Genomic DNA, 24381 nt, shown 5'->3' with positions numbered 1-24381 from the left:
AAAGAGTGAACTGAATTCTGGAGCGCCAAAGAAATGCCAGTGCAAATGAACATGACCTGAAAATGACCAAAAGACATTCCACTTTTAACTACTTATTCTATTTATGGTTTCTATGCCAAGTATCATTGGGGGGGGAATCTTCATTCACGCACACAAAACAGCATGAATTCTCACTAGTGAGAACTACATGGGAATGGAAGTGGAGAAATTAGTTTTGCTTTTATGTATGCAACTGCAGGTAGTTCAGCTTCACACTAGCTTGGGTAGCTCAAAGCCACATGGAGATTAGGGATGCTGCAAATTTCACAGCGAACCCATGAACTTACCTTGTTTGACAGTCAGACTGTGAGCCAATCAGGGATATGTTCAGATGGTGTGGAGCAACTTGAACAACTGCCTGACAAATCTGCAGCTGCCTCTTGGCCAGAAGCCAACTCACAGCTGAAGGGGGAATCAGCTGGGAGTTGGGTTTTTATCCACCCCACCCACTCAGCAAAACGGCTACACAGTGAAGCTGTGAAAGAGGTCTCCCCCTCCAAGCTGGGCTGGGGCAGAAGCAATGCTTTTTATCCCAAACTGGGTGGGGACAAATTCAATGCTTTCAATTCCTGCATTGCAAAAGGGAGTTTCTTTCTCTCCTTATCTCTGTAGCTCTAATAGACACACTGGGGTGGGGAGAAGAGAAGAGAAATCAGCTGGGCTTCTAGTCTCTCTCACACACAGTTTGCTTCATCTCAGCAAGACTAAGAGGCTGCAAAGGTTCCAGGATGGGACATCAAAGTAAACTGACTTGCAGCTGGGAATCTGCTCCTGATTACCTCCTCCCAAAACAAAAACAAAAAACACCTTTGCTGGGTACAGGGTAAAATTCCCTGAGCCAATTCCTCTCCTTGTTACAGCTCCCATTCTTACGGCTGCTGTCCATGCAAGTCCCACAATCTCAAACACAGCCCCTTTTTGTGACCAAAAGGCAGACCCTTCCTTCCTTTTTACCAGTGGAAAAACTGGTTGGAATCAAACCTTTGTACTTTGACTGCGAACTTGCTGAGAAACACTACAACAAAAACCCGAAAACAGCAGGCACTCTATGAAGATTCAAGGTTGCTATGGTGCCTGAGATTTCTCGATCCCAGTGTAAGGAAGGAACGTGCCGTATTGCCTTGAATGTTTACAATTATTATTCCAGTGAAAATAATTTCTAAATAAAGCTTAAATGAAACTTGACACTTGGGATTTTTCCTCATTTGAGAAAACATTTCTCAATATGGACCTACTCACCCCACCCACTTGGCTGCCTACACACCTGCCACTATGCCCACCTGCGGGTTTGCCCAAGATCTCCCTTCTTTCTACATGGGCTCCTATCTCTCAATTTCAGGATTTGCAGCTGGGCCCACGTTGAGAGCTAGATATAACAAGTGGGGACCTACAATACACATGGGGGGGATCCCTTCCCCCTCTTAACTTTAATCCTCTCTGTGTCAGTGCCAGGTAAGATAGGGAGGGGATGGCCCCTGTCGATATCATGGCTCCCAGCCCCCCACTTTTGCAGCCATAGTCGCAAACCTGGCACAACTCCCAGCCTCCACGGTCAGGCTGCTGCAGTCCCACCCCCGCAAGGAATCGAGGCCAGTACGGCTCCAGGCCTCTGCTGCCTGGCCCACTGCAGGCCCCAAAGTCCCTCTACCCTCACAGCGTCTGCTGGTGAGTTCCTGCCCCCCCCAGTCAATCAATCAATCAATAAACCTTTAATGGCATATATATCCCCCAGTCCCTCCCACCGATATCGAGGCCAGCAAGACCAGCAAGGCTCCAGGCCCAGCAAGGCTCCAGGCCCACTGCAGATCCTTTCTCTCACTGTGGCCCCGATTTGCAGAGTTAGGTATCCACGGATCAATGAATTCCTTTTGGATACTCTGGATTTCTAAGTTCATATGTCATCTTTTAAAAGCTGGTAAAAAAAAAAAGTTCACAATGATATCCAAGCACACTGCATGCCCAGATCAGCATATGATACTACAAGCTGGAGTATCACCAAACTGGCTCTCATAGTTGAACACACACACTCACCATAGCCAGAGGTATAATTGGGGCCTCTCCGCCCTCTGCCTCTTCCACTATAGGACCTGGAGCCTTGTACGGAGGAAGGAGTGCTCTCGTCAGTGGTGTAGCCTTTCTCCTTTTCAGGACCTCTGGTGGACGATGGCCGAAAACCCATGCCAATTTGCCGCAGCTGCTCGTCAATCTGGAGTCTCTCCATCCGCAGCTGCTCCACCTCCTGCATCGACAGTCAACCCAAACAAAAGTTAGCAAATCCACTGCACTGTTATCGGAGCTGAAAACCACATCTCAGTCGTGCCTGGACAACTCTAGGCCCTAAATCCCACTTTCAAAATCTATTATGTTTTTATCCCACCTGTCCTCCAAGGAGCTCAGGGCCGCATACACAGTTCTCCCTTCCCCCTTACCCTCATAGCAATCCTGTGAGGTGGGTTACGCTGAGAGTGATTGGCCCAAAGTCACCCAGTGAGCTTCGAGGTCTTGTGTGGATGTGAACACGTGGCTCACATTCAGATACCCCGGGGCGGGGGTGGCCAACCTATGGCTCGGGAACCACATGCGGCTCTTTCACACATATTGTGTGGCTCCCGCTAGTGGCTGGGGAAGCAAAAGGGAGGTATGCCTCACCAGTTGGTCTTCCCTTCCCCAGCCAGTGCAGAGACAGAAAGCAACTTGAACTTTAAATGCATTCTCAAAGGCACCCCCCCCACACCAGCTAGCCATTTGTCTCTTTAAATCCCTTCTTCCAAGCCAAGCTAGCCTGCAGGGGTGGCTTGGAGGACACATTTAACATTAAAGTTGCTTTCTTTCCACCTCTCCCTCCCTCCCCCATCTATTTGCTTTCTTTCCACTTTCTTTCCACCTTTCTCTCTCTCTCCCCTCCCTCCCCATCTAAAGTTATCAATTTAATATTATTAAAAGCAAACGTGCATATTTTCCAATAAAAACCTGTGTGTAATATTTGTTCATGTCTTGCGGCTCTCAAACATCGGACGTTGATTCCATGTGGCTCTTACGTTAAGCACGTTTGGCCAGCCCTGCTCTAGACGCTAGACTACTTTGTCTCAAACTAGAACTGGTTGCTGACATGCTGAGCTACAAAACGCCAAGCACCACATCAGCACTACAACCGGAGCTTGGCAGACTGGACTGCAGTCCCACTGACGACCAAAAAATTTAAAGGCCCATCTAGATGATGCTTATTCAGGATGCATCAGCTATTCACCTTAACCTTTTTAAAAACAGTATCTCTCAGGAGTTGTACTGCAGTGTATTCCCGCGATATTAACATACCTTTGTAATGGCAAAATGAAAGAAAAAAAGTTAGCAATGGATGGGGGGGGGGGAACCTCAAAACAGATGGATGTTTTTATACTGGGAGAATAAGGGGGCAGAACAGTGATTTAAGGGCACAGCCAGCTGTGACAACCGGTGAGCCAAGATGCATAAATCAAAGCAGTGTAACCTGACCCCCATTCAATCTGGGATGGCTTTCATCACAACTAATCTGAAGCCCAACCTCTGGAGGTAAGGTGCCCATTAAGTTCAGATTCATTTTTCTGCAATGACTCCAATCACTGCAAAAGCGCCGTGCCATGACAAAGTGAGAGGCAATTCCAGAATGCTTTCAGCAGCCACTCTAAGGAGGGACAGTCAACTCTGGTGACCTAACTTCTGAATCTACAGATCTGTGAACGCGGCAGGTGTAAGACTTTCTGCATCCAGAACTTATAGAGTGCTTTGTGAGTATTCAAATGATCCCCCTAGATTATATCAGCATTCTTTCCCAGAGGTGGTGGTGGAGCGTGCCTTCAAGTCACAGCTGACCTAAGGTGACTCCTCAGGGGGTTTTCCAGGCAAGAGACATTCAGCGGTGGTTTGGCCACTGCCTGCCTCCGCATAGCAGCCCTGGACTTCCTTGGTGGTCGCCCATCCAAGCACTAACCAGGGCCGACCCTGCTGAGCTTCTGAGATCTGACAAGACTGGGCTAGCCTGGGACATCCAGCTCAGGGCTTACAAGAGGCAGGAAAATATTACTGATTGATTTTGCCTTTGAGTTAATATTGTCCTCACAAAAGGTAGGACAATATTATGCAAATACAAAAAGCGCAAACCTGGTGGTGGGCACCAAAGGATGCAGGTTAAAAAGTTCACGGCATAAGCCCTGGGGAAAAATTACGCTACGATTCAATTGCAAAGCAACGAGAGTACTATATTTTTGTTATAGCTGTAAAATAAAACTTTAAAAATGCAACTATAAATAAGTTGGTGGACTTGTCTGCACATAAAAATCCCAATAAATTTTAAGGCAACACTTTCACCATGTAAGAAGAGGCACTTAACTCCACAAAAGCTGAGCTGCAACTGAGAGCTTGGGAGCACCCTTCTCTTTCTGTGTGTGCATGCGCATGTGGAACACGTGGCTAGGGTACCGAGAAGAGTGCTATATAATTATAACTTGACAGAAAATATATTCAGTCAAGCATGTTGCAAGCAGAGCATGTTTTGCCAGCCCGCGTTTATTTCCTCACCGACAGTATCATCTGATAGCAGCCTCAAATATCAATGAACTGGTAATATTCAGCCACTACACAACTCAAGAGTCAGACAATTTAAAACCAAGTGCTATCACCCTGCTTGCTGTCTATGTGCAACACAGCAGATGAGATCTCAACCTATCTTTCAAATGTGGAGCAGTAAGCTCCCCATACCCTGCTTGTATGGAATACAGCTTTTTTTAAAAGTAACATAATACAATCAGTGCAATAAAAGGAACCTGGAAGCAGAATGGGCAACATCTACAACTAACGGATTTACCCGTTAGACCTCTGATAGCAATATATTCCCCAAAAGGCCATGCCCCTCCCGCTAAAAATAAATAAATAACTTACCTTCAAGTAGGCAATATGGTATTCAAGAAGTACTTGGACGTTCCCAATGCTTTCTTTAGTACCCACAAAGACAAAAGGGACCATTCCCTACAAGGGTAAAGATGCAATTGTTAGTGTCCATGGCTCAGAGGAAGGACTTTTGCTTCACACGAAGAAAGGCCAAGATTCAGTCCCTCACACCTCCAGTTAAAAGGATGAGGTAGCAGCTGATGTGAAAGACCTCGAGTCAAGATGCTGGACGGCTACGGCCAGTCAGAGCAGATAATACTGATCTTGTTTGACCAACGGTCTGACTGGCTTGTAGAGAAGCTTTGTGTAGTTATTTTCAAGAACACCCAGAGGTCGATTCGGGGGGGATCGCAGTTCCCCCGGGTGAGGTGCGGGGGGCAGGGCAAACGACGAAGCCCCGCCCCCTGCTTCCGGCCGCCCCGCTTCCAGCCCTCATTCAGCCAGGAGGAGGCAGGAGAAGAGGGAGGGTAAGTTGCTTCCTCCCCGCCTCTCCCCACCCCTGCCTGCCTGGGGCCAGGGAGGGCCTTGGCGGGGCTTCCTCGCACTCCCGCCGGCCTTGCAGGTCCACCTCCGAGCCCCTGATGTCAGGGGGTGTGGCATATGCTAATGAGTTACGCTAATGAGTTTCCCTAGCTCTTTTTCTACGAAACAACCCCAATCAAGTTCACAAGCAAATAATGGATTGATCTGGATAATCCAGCAAGTGAGAGTAAAGGAAGCTTAACACTATGATGTGGCACAGAACCCAATTTGACAAGCCACAGTTTGCCATCACCCAGCAAACCAGAATCAGAAAGCATGGTCTGTCATGTCAGGAAGACTGAACTGACAAGCCAGATAACAGGCATCACATCCAGAAATAAACAAGTTCTAAGCAGAGCAAAAACATAGTACGCAAGCAGTTGTAAGTCTAGAAAAGAAACTTTTCCTGCTATTCAATGGCCAGTGTCACTGAAGCCAAACCATTTAAGTGTTCTAGATTACAGCCTCTATTATCTGCATGTTGTAAAGAAATAAACCAAACAGCAGTCAGAATGATATAATTTAACTTCTCAACAGAACTCAAGCTATAAGGCGGAGAGAATGCTGAATCAGAAGAAACACAACTTTTTGTAAAACCCACATTTTGACCTTTCAGATAGTACTATTCTATTGCCAACACACAAGTGCGCAGACACCAAATGGAAAACAATGTAATGTTGTGGTTTCTGAACTACCTGCCTTCAAGGAATCTCTCTCAAAACAATCCTTTTATTAGGGAATCCTTGCACATCTGCCACGGGACCCTCAATGTATTGCAAAGTCTTCTGGGACATTATCTAGGACAGTGATGGTCAGCTTTTCCAGAGCCATAAAGTCAAACAACAGGGTGCCACCAAAGATACAAGATCAACAGCATTGAGTCCAGGCTGATGGTCTGCTACCCACAAGAGGTGGGGACAGTACCACGGCGAGGAACAGATCTGCACAGACAGATTGGGAGACCTCCCTCCCCACAAGAAACAGTGGCTTCTCTCTCCTCTCACCCCAGCCACCTTCACCCATTACTCATGCTTGCAACATGAAAGATCCCATGCTTGCAACATGAAAGATCCTTTTCCTCTAGGAGAGGGGTCTGAGACTTCACTGTGCAGGCTGGAGCTGGCCAACAGGGAGAGAGACAGAAGGCCAGGTAGGGCCTTTCTGTTCCACAAGCATGTTTGGGGAGCACTGGAAGACTGAATGGGCAGGGGGCAGCCAGACTGTGCCAGAATGGGACAAGAGGGTTTTAGTATAGGTGGGGGAAGGGGTCTGAAACTGACTAAGCGATAAAGTCCTCTCTACCACTGAGTCATCTTGTCTCATCGTCCTACTGCTCCTCTGAGCATGGACGCAAAGAGAAGCAGGAAACAAGCTTTTCCCAATGTGCACTAACAGCAGGTCCTTCCAAAAAAAGCAGAACAAACAAACTCTTAGGGAACATGACGTAACAGGCGCAGTGCTGCAATCCACCGGAGAGTCCTGATCCATGGGTTAAAAAGCACTAGTATAAGCAATTCAGCTAGCATTCAGCATGGACATGATCTAAAATGTCTTCGGTCTCTCCACTGCCTCATGTAGCCTCCATCAGTCAATAAGTGTAACCGAGGACATAAAAGCTCTCTCTCGCAACTGCATAGTGTAGCAGAAGGTGAGTCACAGTGGGTAAGCTGTTTCCAAATGATGCTTGCCCATCATTTATTTTCTTGGTTAACCTCAGTAATCCCGCTGTTCCCTGCAACATAATTTGGAAGTCACTGAATTAAAAGGCATCATTAATGCATCAGACTTCATGGAGGGACCAATTATCTGGGCTATGATCAGCCTTCAGTTCATCTAATACATTCTGTCCCCCCTGCCCTGCCATTTCAGATGTTTCTCTATCAACAGAAATAAGGCATGACTATCTGAAACAAGTAAAAATGTAAGGATTTAATTTCTTACATCTTCCCTGGGGAGTTTATTCTCGTTGTCTCCTTCAATTCTCACTCGAACGACTCCAGACTTGTCCACAATCTCCTGAATGACTTTACCATTTTTTCCAATAACTTTCCCTTTAATGAATAAAGATGGTTAATTGAGTTTTGAACAGTCACAGTACAATGAGATTACAACATGTTTTCCCTTGTTATCTCAAGGTGTAGTGGTTAAGTGTGCGGACTCTAATCTGGGAGAACCAGGTTTGAGTCCCCACTCCTCCACATGCACCTGCTGGATGACCTTGGGCAAGCCATAGTTCTAACAAGAGCTGTCCTTGAAAGGGCAGTTCTTGAAAGAGCTCTCTCAGCCCCACCTACCTCACAGGGTGTCTGTTGTGGGGAGGGGAAGGAAAAGGAGTTTGTAAGCCGCTCTGAGACTCCCGAGTGAAGGGCGGGGTATAAATCCAATCTCTTCTCTCTTCTACCTGCTTATGCTATCAAAATTATTTTTTAAAAAGCAAGCTGGGTATTACTCAGTGTTTGGTCAGTTTCTTGTATAATAGGGCTAAGGAAAGCCCAAATACTAATAAGACAACCTCTACTAGAGAAGCTCTCCTGCCCTTTTACTGTAGTACAGATCTCATCATAATATACAACAGAAAGAATGCTCAGCAAGACACGATTCAGTGCATTTCTGTATTTCTTTAACTGCTGCATTCTGAGGATTTCCAGATCTGGTTGATTTGCCCTCTTTTAGTCAGTCTCCAAGTTCTGTTTAAAGTAGAGTTCTCAAACTAGTTTTATTTGATAGATTTGTCCCTAATTGTCATTACATCGGGTATGCTTTCCATGTAACAGGTAATAAACATACACTAGCATCAGCTACATATTTTTGTGTACATATGTTTTACAGCTGTGTTTCTCAGAACCTCACATGGTTATCTGAAAGTGCAAAAGCAACCCAGGGTGAGAGGGTCTGCATCCTACTAGATGAATCCCCTTTCTGAATATGAGCAGAGGAACATTCCAGAAAGCCCCTTTCTCAGGACCGGGATCAGAACTCACACAAGGAAAGGGGTTCTCCCTCACCCACCCATGTGGAACAGCAAAAGCTTAGAACACAGAAAAAATGATCAGCAGTAAACAATGATCAACAGGCAAGCTTGATAACAACTGCTCCGTCACTAGGCATCAAACTCCAGCAAGCATAGGTCCAAATGTGTAGTGATTACAGGGCCAGACAAGGATTTGGAAGACCCAGGTTCAAATCCCCACTTTGCCATGGCCTCTTGGGGGAGACCTTGGACCAGTCACTCTCTCAGCTTAACCTACCTCACGGGGCGGTTGCTCTCAAGAGGAGAAAGTGATGTTTTAAGTTACTTTGGGTCCCCATGGAAGAGGAAAGTGGAATATAAATAGCTAAACAAGATGTAGAACTGATTCCTCATATAGCTACAAAGGAGCATGAGGAAGGTGTCACGGGATCTCCACCAGTTTTAGAATGCTTGAGAGTCTCTAGGACCAGAAAGGAATCATCAGAGTTAACTCCAACCAGATCCTCTCAAATATTCTAAAATGTCCTTGGAAGAAGCAGAAACAGAGGAAGGGCACACAATAGGAACCATGGCCATGCTGCACATCTATACTTCCTGCTCCCTTTGCTAGATGCTTTGTGAAGAAGCAAAGTTCACAGTTCTCTGTACAAGCAAAGAGATCATTCCTAGAACTCCCAAGTTATTTTTTTAAAGCCCCCGGAGGGGATTTTTTATTGCATTTTTATTAACACTACAAACTACAACAGAAAATAGGCAAGGGGACTACAATCAGGGGATAAAGAGAGATACCCACTACTGACTAAAAGCCCAAGAGAGGAGATCATCTCACCATTTTAGACAAACATTTAGTCTTAATCTCATTAATCTTACTATCAACTGAGTCAAATTTAGCATTAACTTTTCCAAGTCTTAATTTTAAACTTTAACTGTCATACAGAAATACCCCAGAGCATCTCATTTCAACATTTTATAAAGGCACAATTCAGAGTCCTTCAGCCTTTACTTCTCCTTGCCTAATCTCTTCCGGAATTTATAAGGACTTTTAGGGCCTGCCGCCCCTTTCTCTAAAAGAGAGTCCTCTACGGAGGATTCCGAGTCCAGCTCGCCATCGGACTTACTGTCCATCCCTTTTTTTTCCTTCTTCCCCTGGCTCACCCAACTGGACTCCTAAAAATTCCTGTGCTTTCTGAACAGAGTCAATCTTTTCTTTTTTATCCTTGATTTTGAAGGCTATGCCTTCTGGAGTTAACCATCTATATTCAATTGCATTTGTCTGTAGAAAAAAGAGTTAATTCTTTATATTTCTTTCTCCTTTGTCTTATCTCAAATGGAATATCTTTCAATGTTCTGATGGTATTCTCCTCCACTTTCAGGGGTGCTCCAGATACTGCTTTCAGGATTGCATCCCTCACATGCCTCTTCAAGAATCTTACCACAATTTCCCCAGGCAGATTATTTTTCTTTATATATCCTGAATATGACTGAACTCCCAAGTTATTGAGTAATCCAATGAATAATCTGGAATGACTGTTCCACTAGGTCCACTGCTTTCTACTTAACCAACCTGATGTCAGGTTCAGCTTAGATTTTCTGCTCAGGGGAAAAAAGAAACCTCCCTGAGGAGGTGGGCTACTTCCCCCCCCACCCCCCCTTGTCTGTTCACAGCAACCTTCACAGTCACACTCAACCGTTTTAATTAGGAAACAATTTAGGGAAAATGTTCCCAAAGCCAGACTCAAAACTCAGAAGTTGCAGAAAATTTATGCTACTGCAAGCTTTTCATCTGGAATGGCCCAAATCAACAAGTTAACCTCAGCCTCAGCCCAGCAGACTGGCATTCATCATGAGAATCACCTGCTCCACTGCAGGAGCCTCCTGGAGAAAATGGTGTGGCTGTAACCACCACTGAACAGAGAACAATTGGGGGAAAGCAGCTTGCACCTCCTGGTGAGTCAACAGCACCTCATGTTAAACTGAAGTGGGCAAACAGACTCTGTCTCAGAGACCAAAGGCTTGGATCCTGCAATGCACAAATGGAAGCTTTTTTGCATTGCACAGTTCCACTTGGGCAAGATCTTCGGTGGCACCAAGTGCTTTCCTTTCTATTTCTTATCGTGCCCAGCAATTGGTTGCACAACATAAGAACAAAAGCAGAAGCACAATTCAGGAGATAATATGTTTAATTTAGCACAGGGGGTTAGTATGAAGGGAGGGTTTTTCCCCCACACTTCCGCCTGTGTAAGAGGAAATCTCCCGGTGGATCCAAGCCAAATTCCTTGTGCCCAGGAGCTAAGCCAAGCCTGAATGCCTTGTCTGCAAACTGAACCTCATTACTGCATGTGCTCTCCCAAAAGACAGATGGTTGTAGCTATATGTTGAAGGGGATAAAGGGGAAGAGTTTCCTTTCAACCTTTAGTTCCATTAGCATAAGACTGAAGCGGTCTCCAAAAAGCTTGTTCCCAACAAACAGACTGGCGGTGGAACTATTCCTGAATGTCTTCGTCGCTGGCCAGGCTCTGAGCAAAGGACGGCAGTATCACGGGCCATGATTCTGGGTGAGAATTTAGAACCATCAAGGAAGGATACCCCAAAAATCATTTGATCCCATCCAAGAGCAGCCTGATAAAAGTGATGCTCAAAAGCTAGTTTGCCCGGAGGATGGATGCCTGGGCAAAATTTATTTAGCTAGCATATTTTTACACGGTCTTTCCACTCAAAGGTCCTAAAGGCGAAAGATACTGGGTTCTGATGGACGACATAGAGGCAAACTCCACAGACAGCTTTCTCCCTTCTGTCACTAGGCTTAAAAGACTAAATGGACAACTGCTGATGACAATTCAGTGCTACTGGAGGGCCAAGTTTAGGACCAGACACACAGTTGAACATCCTTTGGGAAGAGGACAGGCAGAGCTTAAGGGACAGTGCTGCCTATTCCCACTTCCCAGTCTAATGAGTATCATTCAGGTCATGTCAGTTTCAACTTCCTGCCTCTGCCTCTTTCCAGAATACCCCTCTGCCCATACCCAATGGCCTTAACCCATTACAGAAAGTAATATTCTCCATACAGCAGCACTGGATGAAACATGTGGGCGAGGGGGGGGGGAATGATATATACCGGCCACACCCTCCTCCATCCAGGTTTTCAAGCACGTTCAACTTTCATCAGTGCTACATACCCACAAGACTTCTAGGAACCTGAATGAAGTCCTCCACGAATTCCAAATAGCTTCTAGCCTTTTTTACTGCCTCAGCACTCTGAAAGTGAACAGAAGCCATTTGTAAAAAAAAACCCCACAGTGCATTAAAAATTAAATCCTCTTTCTGCAGTCTAAATACTCCTTAGGAAAAGCCTCATAACATAAAATATGACAGGGATACGTATAATCTGATTCAAGCATTAAATTCGTGAGCAATGGACGCATTCAAAAAGGCTAGCGGGGTAAATAAAAAAGGGGGGGGGGAATGGCTATTTTCCCACATCATTTGAAAAAGAGCTGTTGGCTGCAGCTTACCCAGGCCACAACTCTTTTACACCACGGCTGGATACTTTTAAGGGTGTCTGCATCTCTATAACGAGGAATATCTGTCAAGAGGAGTGACTGGAGTTCCAGGGCCAAAATTCCTTATATATCCAGGGGCCACAGATCACCACTTCACCTGGTATGAGCTGCTGCCCCACCCCACTCTGATACACAGCCTGCTTCCCACCAAGGCTCCTTTCATGACCTTGACTCTCCCAGAGTCCCTAGCATGCTGCCGGCAGCTCCTTCAAGCCAATTATAAATAAAGAGGCACGGTTCATCTACTATTACTTCTGATAGGGTTCTACACACAGTTTGGAGAACCTCCCTGCTTAATACTGAAAGTAAGGGAAAGATTTAAAAAGGCACAAAGCCTTGCCTGAATAAAGAATCACACAACTACCCTTCTGCCGGAGCAGCAGAAATAACAAAGGGCCATGGGCTGTTCATTGTGACCCAGAATTCCTAGAGAGAACTGGAAAGTCCTTTACAGAAAAGCAATTCCTGTAGGAACTGCACAAGTCATCTTTCTTTATTTAAACAGAAACCAAAGAGAGCCAGTGGGGTGTAGGTGCAGACCCAAATTCAAACCCCACCCCCCCTTTCATGGAAAAACTCGGTGGGTGAATTTGGGCCCTATTATTCACTCTCTGAGCTTCTTAAGAGGCAGGGCCAGGCCACAACTCTTTTACACCACGGCTGGATACTTTTAAGGGTGTCTGCATCTCTATAACGAGGAATATCTGTCAAGAGGAGTGACTGGAGTTCCAGGGCCAAAATTCCTTATATATCCAGGGGCCACAGATCACCACTTCACCTGGTATGAGCTGCTGCCCCACCCCACTCTGATACACAGCCTGCTTCCCACCAAGGCTCCTTTCATGACCTTGACTCTCCCAGAGTCCCTAGCATGCTGCCGGCAGCTCCTTCAAGCCAATTATAAATAAAGAGGCACGGTTCATCTACTATTACTTCTGATAGGGTTCTACACACAGTTTGGAGAACCTCCCTGCTTAATACTGAAAGTAAGGGAAAGATTTAAAAAGGCACAAAGCCTTGCCTGAATAAAGAATCACACAACTACCCTTCTGCCAGAGCAGCAGAAATAACAAAAGGCCATGGGCTGTTCCTTGTCACCCAGAATTCCTAGGAGAGAACTGGAAAGTCCTTTACAGAAAAGCAATTCCTGTAGGAACTGCACAAGTAATCTTTCTGTATTTAAACAGAGACCAAAGAGAGCCAGTGGGGTGTAGGTGCAGACCCAAATTCAAACCCCACCCCCCCCTTTCATGGAAAAACTTGGTAGGTAAATTTGGGCCCCATTATTCTCTCTCTGAGCTCCTTAGAGGCAGGGCCAGATAAAAAATATAATTTGAAAAGTCTGAGAGTATCACGTGCTCGAAGGAAACTTAAGAAATTAGCCAACAGATTTACTTATATCGGTAAAAAGGTATCTAAAGTTGGCCTTTCTTTCTAGCAAATGCTAGGTGGAAGCTAGTGATAGAACTTCACTTTGTGAAAGGTGTTTTAATTGTTTTATGTGTTTCCCTTTTTTAAAAAGTCCAATAACACAAGTGATCTCTCCCTTCACCCTTTGACCATTCCATTCATATCGCAACAGGAAAGAATGAGGCATGGACTCTCCAGCCCAACAGTCATCAGCAATGCTCCCTCTAAGCTATGGAGTCTTGTGAGCAAACATTCTACTTTGTGAGCTACTGGCAAGTTGTGAGCAAGCGATTTGGCTACTGCATAAATTAGTTTGCTCTGGAGCCATCCCATCCTTCCTGAGCTAAGACAAAAATGTGTGAGCTGGAGGCTAAAGAACTGAGAGCTGGCACACACTAACTCAGCTTAGAGGGAACACTGGTCATCAGTCCAGGCAGAATGGTTGAGTGGATAAAGGATTCTGGGAGACCCAGGCTCGAATACCCACTTCTACACCTGTCACATTCTCTCAGCCTAAACTACCTCAAAGGGCAGTTTGCTATGAGAAAATGGAGGATGGGAGAGCAATGTTCTAAGCCGCTTTGACTCCCAATTGGGGAGAAAAGCAGGATATAAGTAAATGCAAATGCATGTAAAGCAGAAAGGGCTGCTCCGTTTCCCAGAAAGGCAATAACAATCTCTTCAGCCCCACAGGATGACTATAGCCTGTCAGCCGCTTGTGTCAGCAAACCCCCAACAATACATGCGGCGGGTTCAACGGAGGGCAGCTGTGTGGGTCTGCAGCAGAACAGCCAGATGCAAGTCCACCAGCACCTTAGAGACCAACAAGATTTTCAGAGCTTGAGCTTCCAATGCTCCTTCATCCGATACACAAGGTAGTTAAAGCATGTAGTAGACACAGCAGTTAAGCACGCAAGTAGCTATGCATCCACAAAACGCCACATGCACACTTCCATATGGAGGATACAAAAACTAAACAAAGTAATTCAGGATTCCACTACTCTGAATTGAAATTCAGAGTCGAAACACAGGCAGAAGGGGTGGCAACAATTACAGGCACGTTTTTAGCTGTGATAGTTGGGCAATGAGAACACCAGGATCCTACACAGTGTTCCCTTCCAGCAAATGAGTTGTGCGTACTTAGGATGACCTCTGGAATTTGTGCAACCTACCCCATGCTGGGCAGCGAACCAAGAAGCAGAATACCACACAGGTACCAACACGGGAATGATTTCTTGCGTACCTCTCCGTAGATCCTGAAAGTACCAGTATCCTCCTCAAGCTCAATTGCAGTAACTCCTGGAACCTTTCTGGCTTGCTGTATGTTACTCCCATGTGTTCCTATCGCAAGGCCCATTAAATCTTCTCTGACAACAAATTCCTCATGAAATGCTGCTGCAAGCTGTTTCGTGCACTAAAAAAAGGAGGCAAAAAAATGTGTTTACTACTACGTGGACATCAAACATGAACACAGCCAACAGGCTACCCAAACTGAAACAAGAAAAAAGGCACACTGAGGACAACTCACCTCTAAATGCTTTGTGGCTTCTTCATTTCTTGACATGAGCATTAGCTTGGTTCGAATGCTGCGCAAATGCATGTCACTCAGTATGCTTACTCTTTTCACTGTTGCCTCACTTGCAGACTGCAAAAAGCAATATAAAAAACAGCATTCCCATTTTATAAAACGAATTATAATCCAGGAAACTCACCAGCATTCCAACTATTACAATGTATCTCGAATTTTAGGAAATGAGTTATACATAGCTTCTGTCCTAAAGGTGTAGAATTTCAGAAAACTCAGAAGCCACGGTTTAATCTTCCAAGGAAAAGCAATGGAAATTTGGGGGAAAGCTGAAATGCAATTCTTTCTTACCAACCCTAAACTTATGTTACTGGCACAACAGCATAAAATGCATAATATACAACTTAAGCATATTTGACATATTTACGGAATTTAAAAGTATGTCTTCTATTTTATGAGCAAATCTGTAAATCTATCCAATACTTGAGAGGCAGAGAGAAAGAGCTGCTGCACTCTATGCCATCTTAAGCACATGTATCCTAGTTTTTCAGTATCTAATGTATAGGAGAAAGAAAAGACAAAAACAGCAAACTTTTGTAGCAGAAAGAGTAACTTGGACAGGAAAATACTTGTATAGTCACAATACAACTAGCAGAATATTTTGATATGAAATAATTTTTATGACAAAACAGCAGGGCTATTTTTGGGCAGGAACGCCCAGCAGGAACTTATTAGCATAATAGGCCACACCCAACAGCAGAAACTCATTAGGATTGGCTACATTAGGGGTGTGTGGCCTAACATGCAAAGGAGTCCCTGCTACAAAAAAAAAGCCCTAGGTTTCTGACAACAAACAAGGTAAACAGAATAAGAAGCAAAAGGTGGGTGTGGCTGGATGACCATACTTCTGGTAACGCGGGGGTGTGGCCTAAAATGCTAATGAGCTATGCTGTCAGGGTGTGGCTGGATATGCTAATGAGTTTCTGTTGTTGGGTGTGGCCTATTATGCTAATGAGTTCCTGCTGGGTTTTTTCTACAAAAAAAGCCCTGCAAAACAGTAAACTTCCCAATAATATATCATACACTTTAATTGACTTGTTCAGGTCGTGAAACCCAAAGGCTGTGGCTTCCTTTGTTAAGTCAACTTATCTTCAGTTGGGTCTTCCTCTTTTCCTACTGCCTTCGACTTTTCCCAGCACTACTATCTTTTCCAATCAGTCTTGTCTTCTCTGAATGTGACCAGAGTAGGAGAGCCTCAGTTTAATAATTTTAGCCTCTAGGGAGGATTCAGGCGTGATTTGATTGAGGACCCACTTATTTGTCTTTTGGACAGTCCGTGGAATCCATGAGGATGTGGAATGGTATAAGTACAGCCCAATCTTGTCAGATCTCGGAATCTAAACAGGGTCAATACTTGGATGGGAGACCACCAAGGAAGACTCTGCAGAGGAAGGGAATGGCAAAGTACCCTCTGCTTAATCACTTGCCTTGAAAACCCTACGGGCTGCCATAAGTCAGTTGTGACCTGATGGTACTCTATACACACAGAGTATCTGTAAAACTCTCCTCCAACACCACATTTCCACTGAATCAGTCTTTTCCCTGTCAGCATTCTTCACTGTCCAACTTTCACATCAATAGGCAGTAATGAGGATCCATACACACATGCAAGCAGAAGATTCTTTTTCATCCTCCATGATTCCACAGGACCACCGCTCTTGGGCAACGCATTAGCATAGTGTGATCAACGCTCCAAGGTCTACAGACCTATATGAGATTACTTCACTTGATACAGCTAGATTTATTTTGGGCACAAGGCCATTTCTGCCCAAATGCAAGAGTTACAGCACACAATGTGGGGTAGAATTCCATGCCAAACACGGGAAAAGAAGTACACATTAAGTGGCAAAGGGCCACTGCAAAAATCCCTACGACACTGCATGAAATAAGCTGTCTTGATGCTCCAGCGCAGGCAGAAAAAGTGTGAAAACTAGCATGGTACAGGCTGGGGCTCAGCTGGCATCCAATCACGTGCCCACTGTTCCTACTCACAATACATCCACACTCACACAGTCCTTGGAGTAGGTTTTCCACTTGCAAATGGAAGAGTTTACCACAATATACTGAATTAGCAAGTTGTTTCAGCTACACACCAAACAAACAAGCCAGATGATTTGCACTCTGCCTGAACTGAAAAGAAAATCTCTTACCAGTACTATCAATTGAGCCGTTTCAGCTTGGTAAAAAATTCTGCAGGCTCCTACGGCTTTTTTAAAATCCTTATGGGCACTTTCATTAGCACACCTAGGGGAATCAATTCAGAGGAAAATTTTTATCAACGTCACCTGTACAAAATGTAAAATAATGCAATATCTGAAATCAGAGTACTCCAAAACCAGGAGAATCGCCAAGTATCTCTGCATAACAGAGTATCGCATATGGTTAATGGATTGTCTTTTACTGGATCAGCCTTTACTGATTAAAGCACAGTGAGGAAAGTGAGATAATGGAAAGGTATACAATGAAGTGATTCTGGTAACGGTGTTTTTACTAATGCAACTATTTCAATGTCTTCAAGGAGTTACCGAACACAGTTCTCCCGAAAGCTCACCTATTCATTACCGATTTTAAAAAAAGGTTTATTCTTTAGGATCTATACACAAGGCCAGCTTCGGGAATTTTGGTTCCATCGAGAACATTTTTTGTTTACTTGTATTTACTTCATTGATATTCTGCCCCCCCCCCCCCCCCCGGGGGGGGGGGAGAGGGGGAGAGAAAGAGGCTTACACAGCAACACTGTGACGCAGGTCAGGCTGAGAGAGAGCGAACTGCCCAATGTCAGCCAACCAGCCTCCATGGCAGAGTAAGACTCGCCCCTGGGTTTCCCAGGGCAAAATCAGATGCGATCATGTCCTTGGGTCAGACCCAGGGACACCGCCACCTCTTTAGAGTCTAACCGGAGGGGGGGGTGATTTAAAAATGTTGCAATGGCCTGATCCTGATCGAGCCTGCAGTGCAGCTGGACCAGGTGCTCTTGCACCCCCCTCTGTGCACCTTTTCAAGTGGCAATGATGCAGTTGTTTCAGCACTAGAAAATGCTGGGGGGGGGGGAGCACCTTGTCTCAGCACACTGCAGCTGGCTCATAGTTTTTTAGCCTCTGGCTCACACATTTTTGTCGTAGCTCAGAAAGGATGGCTCCAGAGCAGCCAAATTGCTTTGCTCACAACTTTAATGCCAGGAGCTCACAAAGTAGAATTTTTGCTCATAAGACTCCACATCTTAGAGGGAACATTGATTGGGCCCCGGTTGAATTTTTTTAAACCATCCCCTTAAAGCTCTAAAATGGTGGTGGCATCCCTGGGTTGGATCCAGGGATAACGCAACATCTAGTTGTACCCACATTTCTTAGCCCAACACACTCATCGCTACTACACCACAGTGGCCCTCTCAGTAACAACTGTGCAACCCTTTTCCTTGGATGCTGACGCTCATAACCTGGACGGCCTTTTCTTATCCAACAAACTGGAGTCAAAGATAAGGTCGTCAACAAACCAGCCACTTACTTCTAGACTGGGTCCCTCCTTCACAGCTCTCAGTAACTGCTCCACCCAATTCCAATAGTAAGAACACACAGCTGCTGGCCTGGCCCTTCTGTTCCCTTTGCTGGAAAGATTCAGCAAAGCCCTCTGAAATTTTCATTTGACACGTTACTGCCCTGAGGCTTCAGATGCTAGGTAGTTTTTATTCTACCAATTATCAGGCTTGAGACAGTAATGTAATAATAAGTTTTAGTACAGTTACTCACGCATCTCTTAGATCTTCAGGAACTTCGACTGCACACTTGACAAAGGTGTTCTTGTTAACTGGCTTGTTTTGATTCACAGGTCGAAGTCGCTCAAACGTGACTATTTCATTGTAAGTGGCATCACAAGCAGCATATTCAATGACGTAAAACTGCAAAGGAATGAGAATTTTTAAAATTGTTTTGAAAATTCAAAGCAATTGTTTTAGGAAAACTAAGTGAAATGAGATAAAGGACAGAGTCATAGAAATTGATATAGGTAAGGCATTGAATACTGCTGCAAACAGCTGAGGAGTGTGGCATTTTGTGGTCTGGGGCAGCTCTTCTCTTTCCTCTTCTGCAGCCCACTCCCCACCCATGCTTTAGCAAATGTCCCCCAGCGGCTGAGGGAGGGGGTTGCCACCTAACAGAGGTATGTCCCTTTCCTACAAGCCACTACATGTAGATTTCATACTCTTTTTGGCTCTTTAGGAAAAGCACTTTCAACACCCAAGTTTTACCCTTACTTACCTCCCCTTTCATCATTCGAACTTTTGCTAGCCACCATCCACAAGGTTCTTGGTCATTTGCCCGTGAGTAGACCTGGAAGGAAGTCATAACATATTAAAATACTACTAATGTGAGCATGCATAAAGCTACAAGCTCTGGCACATCTCTAATTAAATCCACTGAGGGAATACATGCAAGACTATGCCCCTTGAAAGACGGGTCTACAACCTGTGTATGTCAACACTACAGAGCAATAAATATCTCTAATCATGAAGCAGTCTTAAAAAATTTAAGTTCACACCACAACAGCATTCCTTTACCAAGATAGGGGAGGGTTCTAAAACAAAATGGCATTTTTACGTTATGATATGAGATCCGAGAAAGCAACAACCCCCAAAGCAAGTTATTAACTGCATATATGGCCAGTTCAGGTAGCCAATCTGACAATGGAAGAAAAGACCATATACCAAAAATGTGGCAAGTAAGATTTTGGTGTCTGGCTTCCACTTCTGGAGCAGTTTACCTGCACTATAAACTAGCTCTCAGGTTTCATCAAACTTTCCCTGCCTGCATCCCCCCCCCCCTTCTTTTAATAAACTATTCAGGCACCATTAAAGTTTCTCACCACCTTCTGTTACATTACCAGATGCTATTCTAGCATAACAGTGAAGCTTTGGCTTCTAACAAGATTTAGACAATTAGTTTACTGGACTGCAATCTCAAGACCCATATTATTAAAAAGATCCTCCAAGAAGGTAATTCTTCTGTTAGCAATAAAATATACAACCAAAGCTTTCTGAACAGTGGATTACAACCTACTGCTCACAGTGCAGAACTTTCTCATGTCACCCCTCCCACTCCCCCCCCAAAAAATATATGCCTGGGGCTCAAGGGCGGCACCACAATAGCCTGGTGCTGGTATTGACCTTTAAAGCCTTGGAACCAGAATATTTTAAGGACCACCTACTCCCATATGAACCTACCTGTTCACTAAACCATCAACAAGCACCTTGCTTTGGGTGCCCCTCCCCCATCAACTGAAGGCAGATGGGGTGGCAACTGGCAAACGGGAAATGGCTTTCTCAGTTATGTCACCAAAACTTGTGAAATTCCCTCCCCAGGGAGATCTGTCTGTCTACTTCTATCACTGCATTCCACCTTTTTGTTTTGTGTGGTGCATACTCACTGAACCTGCTTCCTGTTTTTACATTCTTAATTGCCATTTCATTTGTTGTCATATATATACTTTTAAAGCTGGTTTTAGTGTTTTTAAATTTTCACTGCCTTGGGTGGAATGATGGCAGAAAAATGTTTTAAATAAAAACAAAACAACCAAGACATATATTCTAAAACAGCATAGGGTGCAGCAGTTTACAGCTCTCTTGATCTTGTATCGGGTATATTTGCAATTCTGCAGGTAGACAAATTCCTTAAATTTGGAATTTGGAAACCATATGTAAACCACTCAGAGACCTGTCAAGGATTAGAGCAGTATATAAGTCGAATGTATAAATAAATAAATATGCTAAATAGTACACTTTTGTATGTTAAGCTATAAATGACGCATTTTACGTTAGTAAAAGTAGTACAATAAGTTTCGGTTTAATAAGTAATTACGGAATGTATTTACAGCTCTACCTCTTAAACAAGTGGAAGTGCCCTTCTATTCACAGAAAATGGGGGTGGATCCAATTCAAAATTCTAAGCACAGAAGAATGGCTGCAGTACACAATACAGCTCTAATGTCAGATTAGTAATTTACATGAGTAAAATCAGAAAATCAACAACTTTAATAATGAACTAATATGACTCAGTATGTGGCTTCTTCCCTCTAGGTGTCTGTGATCATTTTAGTAATCTATCACATATTTTTAGTGACATATGAGCATTCCCTTTTTGATCAAGTAATAAAAACAAATTCTGAAGCACTTTATGTGAGCAAAAGTTAAGCTAAAATGAAATAATACGCTGTTACTCGAGGTTGTTTGTCTTTTTGTTCTAGTACCACAGTTAAACTCTTAAGTTTATTACCTGGTTTCTATTAAGTGGATTAGACATCTGCTGAGTAAGTGCACAGGGCAAACTCTAGGTCAAAATAGTAATACTCCCCAACCAGTACTCCTTTAGACTGAAGTACTGATAGTCATGCTATTTTATATTAATAAGCAGCAGTTTCTATAAATTGGTCAACATAAAAGACTGGACAAAACTTCACCAATTCATTTCATAAATATATTGATCTGCTAAATAGGAGTAGTTCAATTTAATTTGAAAATTATACAGACAGACAGACAGACAGAGAGAGACAGAGAGAGACAGAGAGAGAGAGACAGAGAGAGAGAGACAGAGAGAGAGAGAGAGAGAGACAGAGAGAGACAGAGAGACAGAGAGACAGAGAGAGCTACAACACACCTCTATGTACATATTGTGGAAATCGTATATACCAGCCATCCAAAAAACCCAATGACCCCAATAATATTATTGATGAAGTTTATTTATCTATTTATTTATTGGATTATACCCCACCCTCCCTGCCGAAGCAGGCTCTGGGCAAGCTAAACATGCAGATTGAAATACACACGTTATTAATTATATACCAATTTCCACTCATTTCAGTCAGATGGGTAAAATGTACAATTATGACTCCTACAGCTTATCTACCAAGAAAGTATCGTAATATCATTCCGCATTATCAAAATACCTAGGTGTACACAAATGGTGGGCTAAAGGGAGAAATACTTTCTCCATCTCACCTTATTCACTATGTGTTTTCTATTGGCCCTGTTATTTTGCTTAACGTTTCAGAGATGCTTCTGTAATAACTCTGTTTTAAATTGTGGGGCTCAGAACTTGATGACACGCTGTTAAAATTAAGAGGCCTTGTTCAGTCCCTGGATGGGAGTCCATGTAAGGAACAAGAATATATGTATGTAATAAATCAAAATGATAAATTCTGATATTTTTGCTATCAACAAAATTTTTGAGGTCAGAAAGTTTTAACTAATTTAAATTTTAGCACAGATGTCACACACACAAGAATGTGTATTTGAACAAAATGTACTGAAAAGAATCATTAAAATTCCATCTTCAACGTCTTAAGTTCTGAACAGCCACAGTTCCTAGCAGAAAAAATTAACACTCTGTATTATGCACTGATGTCAGTTACTTATCTTTGAAATAAATAGAACACCCTATTTATCTGATAGAAGACAAGGTTTTTAATGAAGAGTGCTATCGAGGAAAAAAAGGGGTAGTCTTAAATTGACATAGAAAATTATAGATATGTAGAGAGATAAACTTCTTGTGTATAACTGGGGGTGGGGGACAGCTCATCTTACATTCAAGGTCTCTTCCTTTTGGATAAATCCTCTGCTGCCATGTAACAAGTATAGGCTATGAAGACATGCAATTTGGATGAGAGGTCCCAGATATTAAAGTCATTACACGGGGACGGTTCTAATGCAACTCATCAGGCTCGGTAGGCCCTGAGAAAGATGCCCTTGTTTAAATAGCAATGTCACAACTGACTAAGTGCAGCCTCTGTTCAATTCCCATTAATTTTAACATGATTTATGTAAGAAAATCAAATTGGAAAACAGCACCTCTGAAGGGAAAGTCATTGACAATTTGCCCCGGTGAAAACCCAATTTCTCTCCAGTATAAGAAAGGATGTGGAACAGTATAGTACAGCTCAATCTTATCAGATCTCAGAAGGGAAGCAGGGTCGGTACTTGGATCGGAGACAACCAAAGAAGACTTTGCAGAGGAATGCAATGGCAAACCACCTCTGCTTAATTACTTGCCTTGTAATCCCTACAAAGTCGGCATCAGTTGCCTGTGCCTTAACAGTGCTTTACACACACACACACACACACACACACACAAGTTTCTTAATATCTATTAGATCAACTCACCTCCACTTCATCCCCTTCACCTATTTCTTTCTTAATATCAGGCGGCGGCGGTAATCTTACTTCATTGAAGGGAACCTGGCGCTCTGGTTGCCAACTGAAAGTTGAAGAGGTATTTCATATCATTTCAATATCACAAGGAAAAGAAAACCTGGTCCACTGTTATAATCATATCTAGAAGTAAAACCAGACCACAAACGGAATGCTGACAGCTTGACTATCAGACACAGGACCCCACTATCAACTTTCCAAGCAAACCCACACATGGTACTAGCCCACATTTTCCTTAGCTCAGCTCTCTATGAATGCTTACGGAAATCATGTGGCGTCACCAAGAGTCTGGAGAAACATATACACATTACACTTCCGACATATGGAAGCATCTCTGCTTTCGTCAATCAGATGTGAATCTTACACCAGGCCACCAGACAAATGGATATTTACATGCCTGCCCCATTACCAGAGTAAGAAATCAATCATATTTTGGTTTTCAAATCAATACATTTGCTGTAATTCCTAAGAATATAAATAATTATTGTGATGCAAAAAACAAACCTTTAAGCTTTTTTGCCTTTCCCATTTACATTGGATGAACTGTGACTATAGTCAACATCTCATTCTGTCCTTCATTAGCAAGTCAAAATATAAGCTGGGTTTTCAGGAGGGGAAGACTACATTCTTTAACTGAATAAACGAGGACAGTACATACATTTTGCTTTTTTTTTAACACAGTACATACTTGTTTTCAAACACGACTGTGAGAGAATCTTCATGAACATCTTTGATGAACCCCTAGAATAAAGAGCAAAAATGGTTAGAAATGTTCATATTTAATTGCTGTACTATAAAAAGACCCTATTTTACTGGATTCTCAGGGCATTTTTTTTTTAATGGTACAATTTCTACTCTTAATGGAAGCCAAAAACAAAGCTTACAGTAAAAAAAGGATACAGGTATCTGCCAAGCAGCGATACTTAATGGAGAACAGCTACCCTTTCATTAATCAAAGTTGAACTTTCATCAGTGATGTTTCAGACAATTCAACCTCTATCTATTCTAATCTTTACTTTTAGGCAAAAGAAAAAGTCATTTGTTAAGTTAATAGGTTAATATAAGAGTTCATTAAACAATGATGAATGCATCCGTGCCGCAGCTCCCAGGTCCGGGTTGGGGACCCCTGGAGACGGAGGGATCCACAAGTCCATACGTGCAATTGGCACTGTCATTT

General features: G+C 43.5%; 1 protein-coding gene across 2 annotated transcripts in view; it reads right to left on the bottom strand.

Moving 5' to 3' along the window:
- FXR1 (fragile X mental retardation, autosomal homolog 1) overlaps positions 1-23954 on the bottom strand; it is a 30806-nt gene extending 6852 nt beyond the window's left edge. For both annotated transcript variants that reach the window (XM_015429301.1, XM_015429302.1), the window contains exons 1-11: positions 23893-23954; positions 23157-23250; positions 19264-19335; positions 18757-18905; positions 17161-17254; positions 14954-15070; positions 14669-14839; positions 11632-11710; positions 7426-7535; positions 4954-5040; positions 2071-2278 (exon numbers count right to left, since the gene is read on the bottom strand). In XM_015429301.1, the coding sequence (XP_015284787.1) occupies positions 2071-2278; positions 4954-5040; positions 7426-7535; positions 11632-11710; positions 14669-14839; positions 14954-15070; positions 17161-17254; positions 18757-18905; positions 19264-19278 (1030 nt within the window). In that variant the 5' untranslated portion in view covers positions 19279-19335; positions 23157-23250; positions 23893-23954. The remainder of the gene's footprint in view (positions 1-2070; positions 2279-4953; positions 5041-7425; positions 7536-11631; positions 11711-14668; positions 14840-14953; positions 15071-17160; positions 17255-18756; positions 18906-19263; positions 19336-23156; positions 23251-23892) is intronic.
- Between the last annotated feature and the right edge of the window lie 427 nt (positions 23955-24381).

The sequence above is a fragment of the Gekko japonicus genome, unplaced genomic scaffold, assembly GCF_001447785.1.
Source record: "Gekko japonicus isolate JY-2015 unplaced genomic scaffold, Gekko_japonicus_V1.1 scaffold4941, whole genome shotgun sequence".
NCBI classification, from domain to species: domain Eukaryota; kingdom Metazoa; phylum Chordata; class Lepidosauria; order Squamata; family Gekkonidae; genus Gekko; species Gekko japonicus.
Note: the sequence above shows the minus strand (reverse complement) of the source record. Positions and strands in the feature narration are given on the sequence as shown.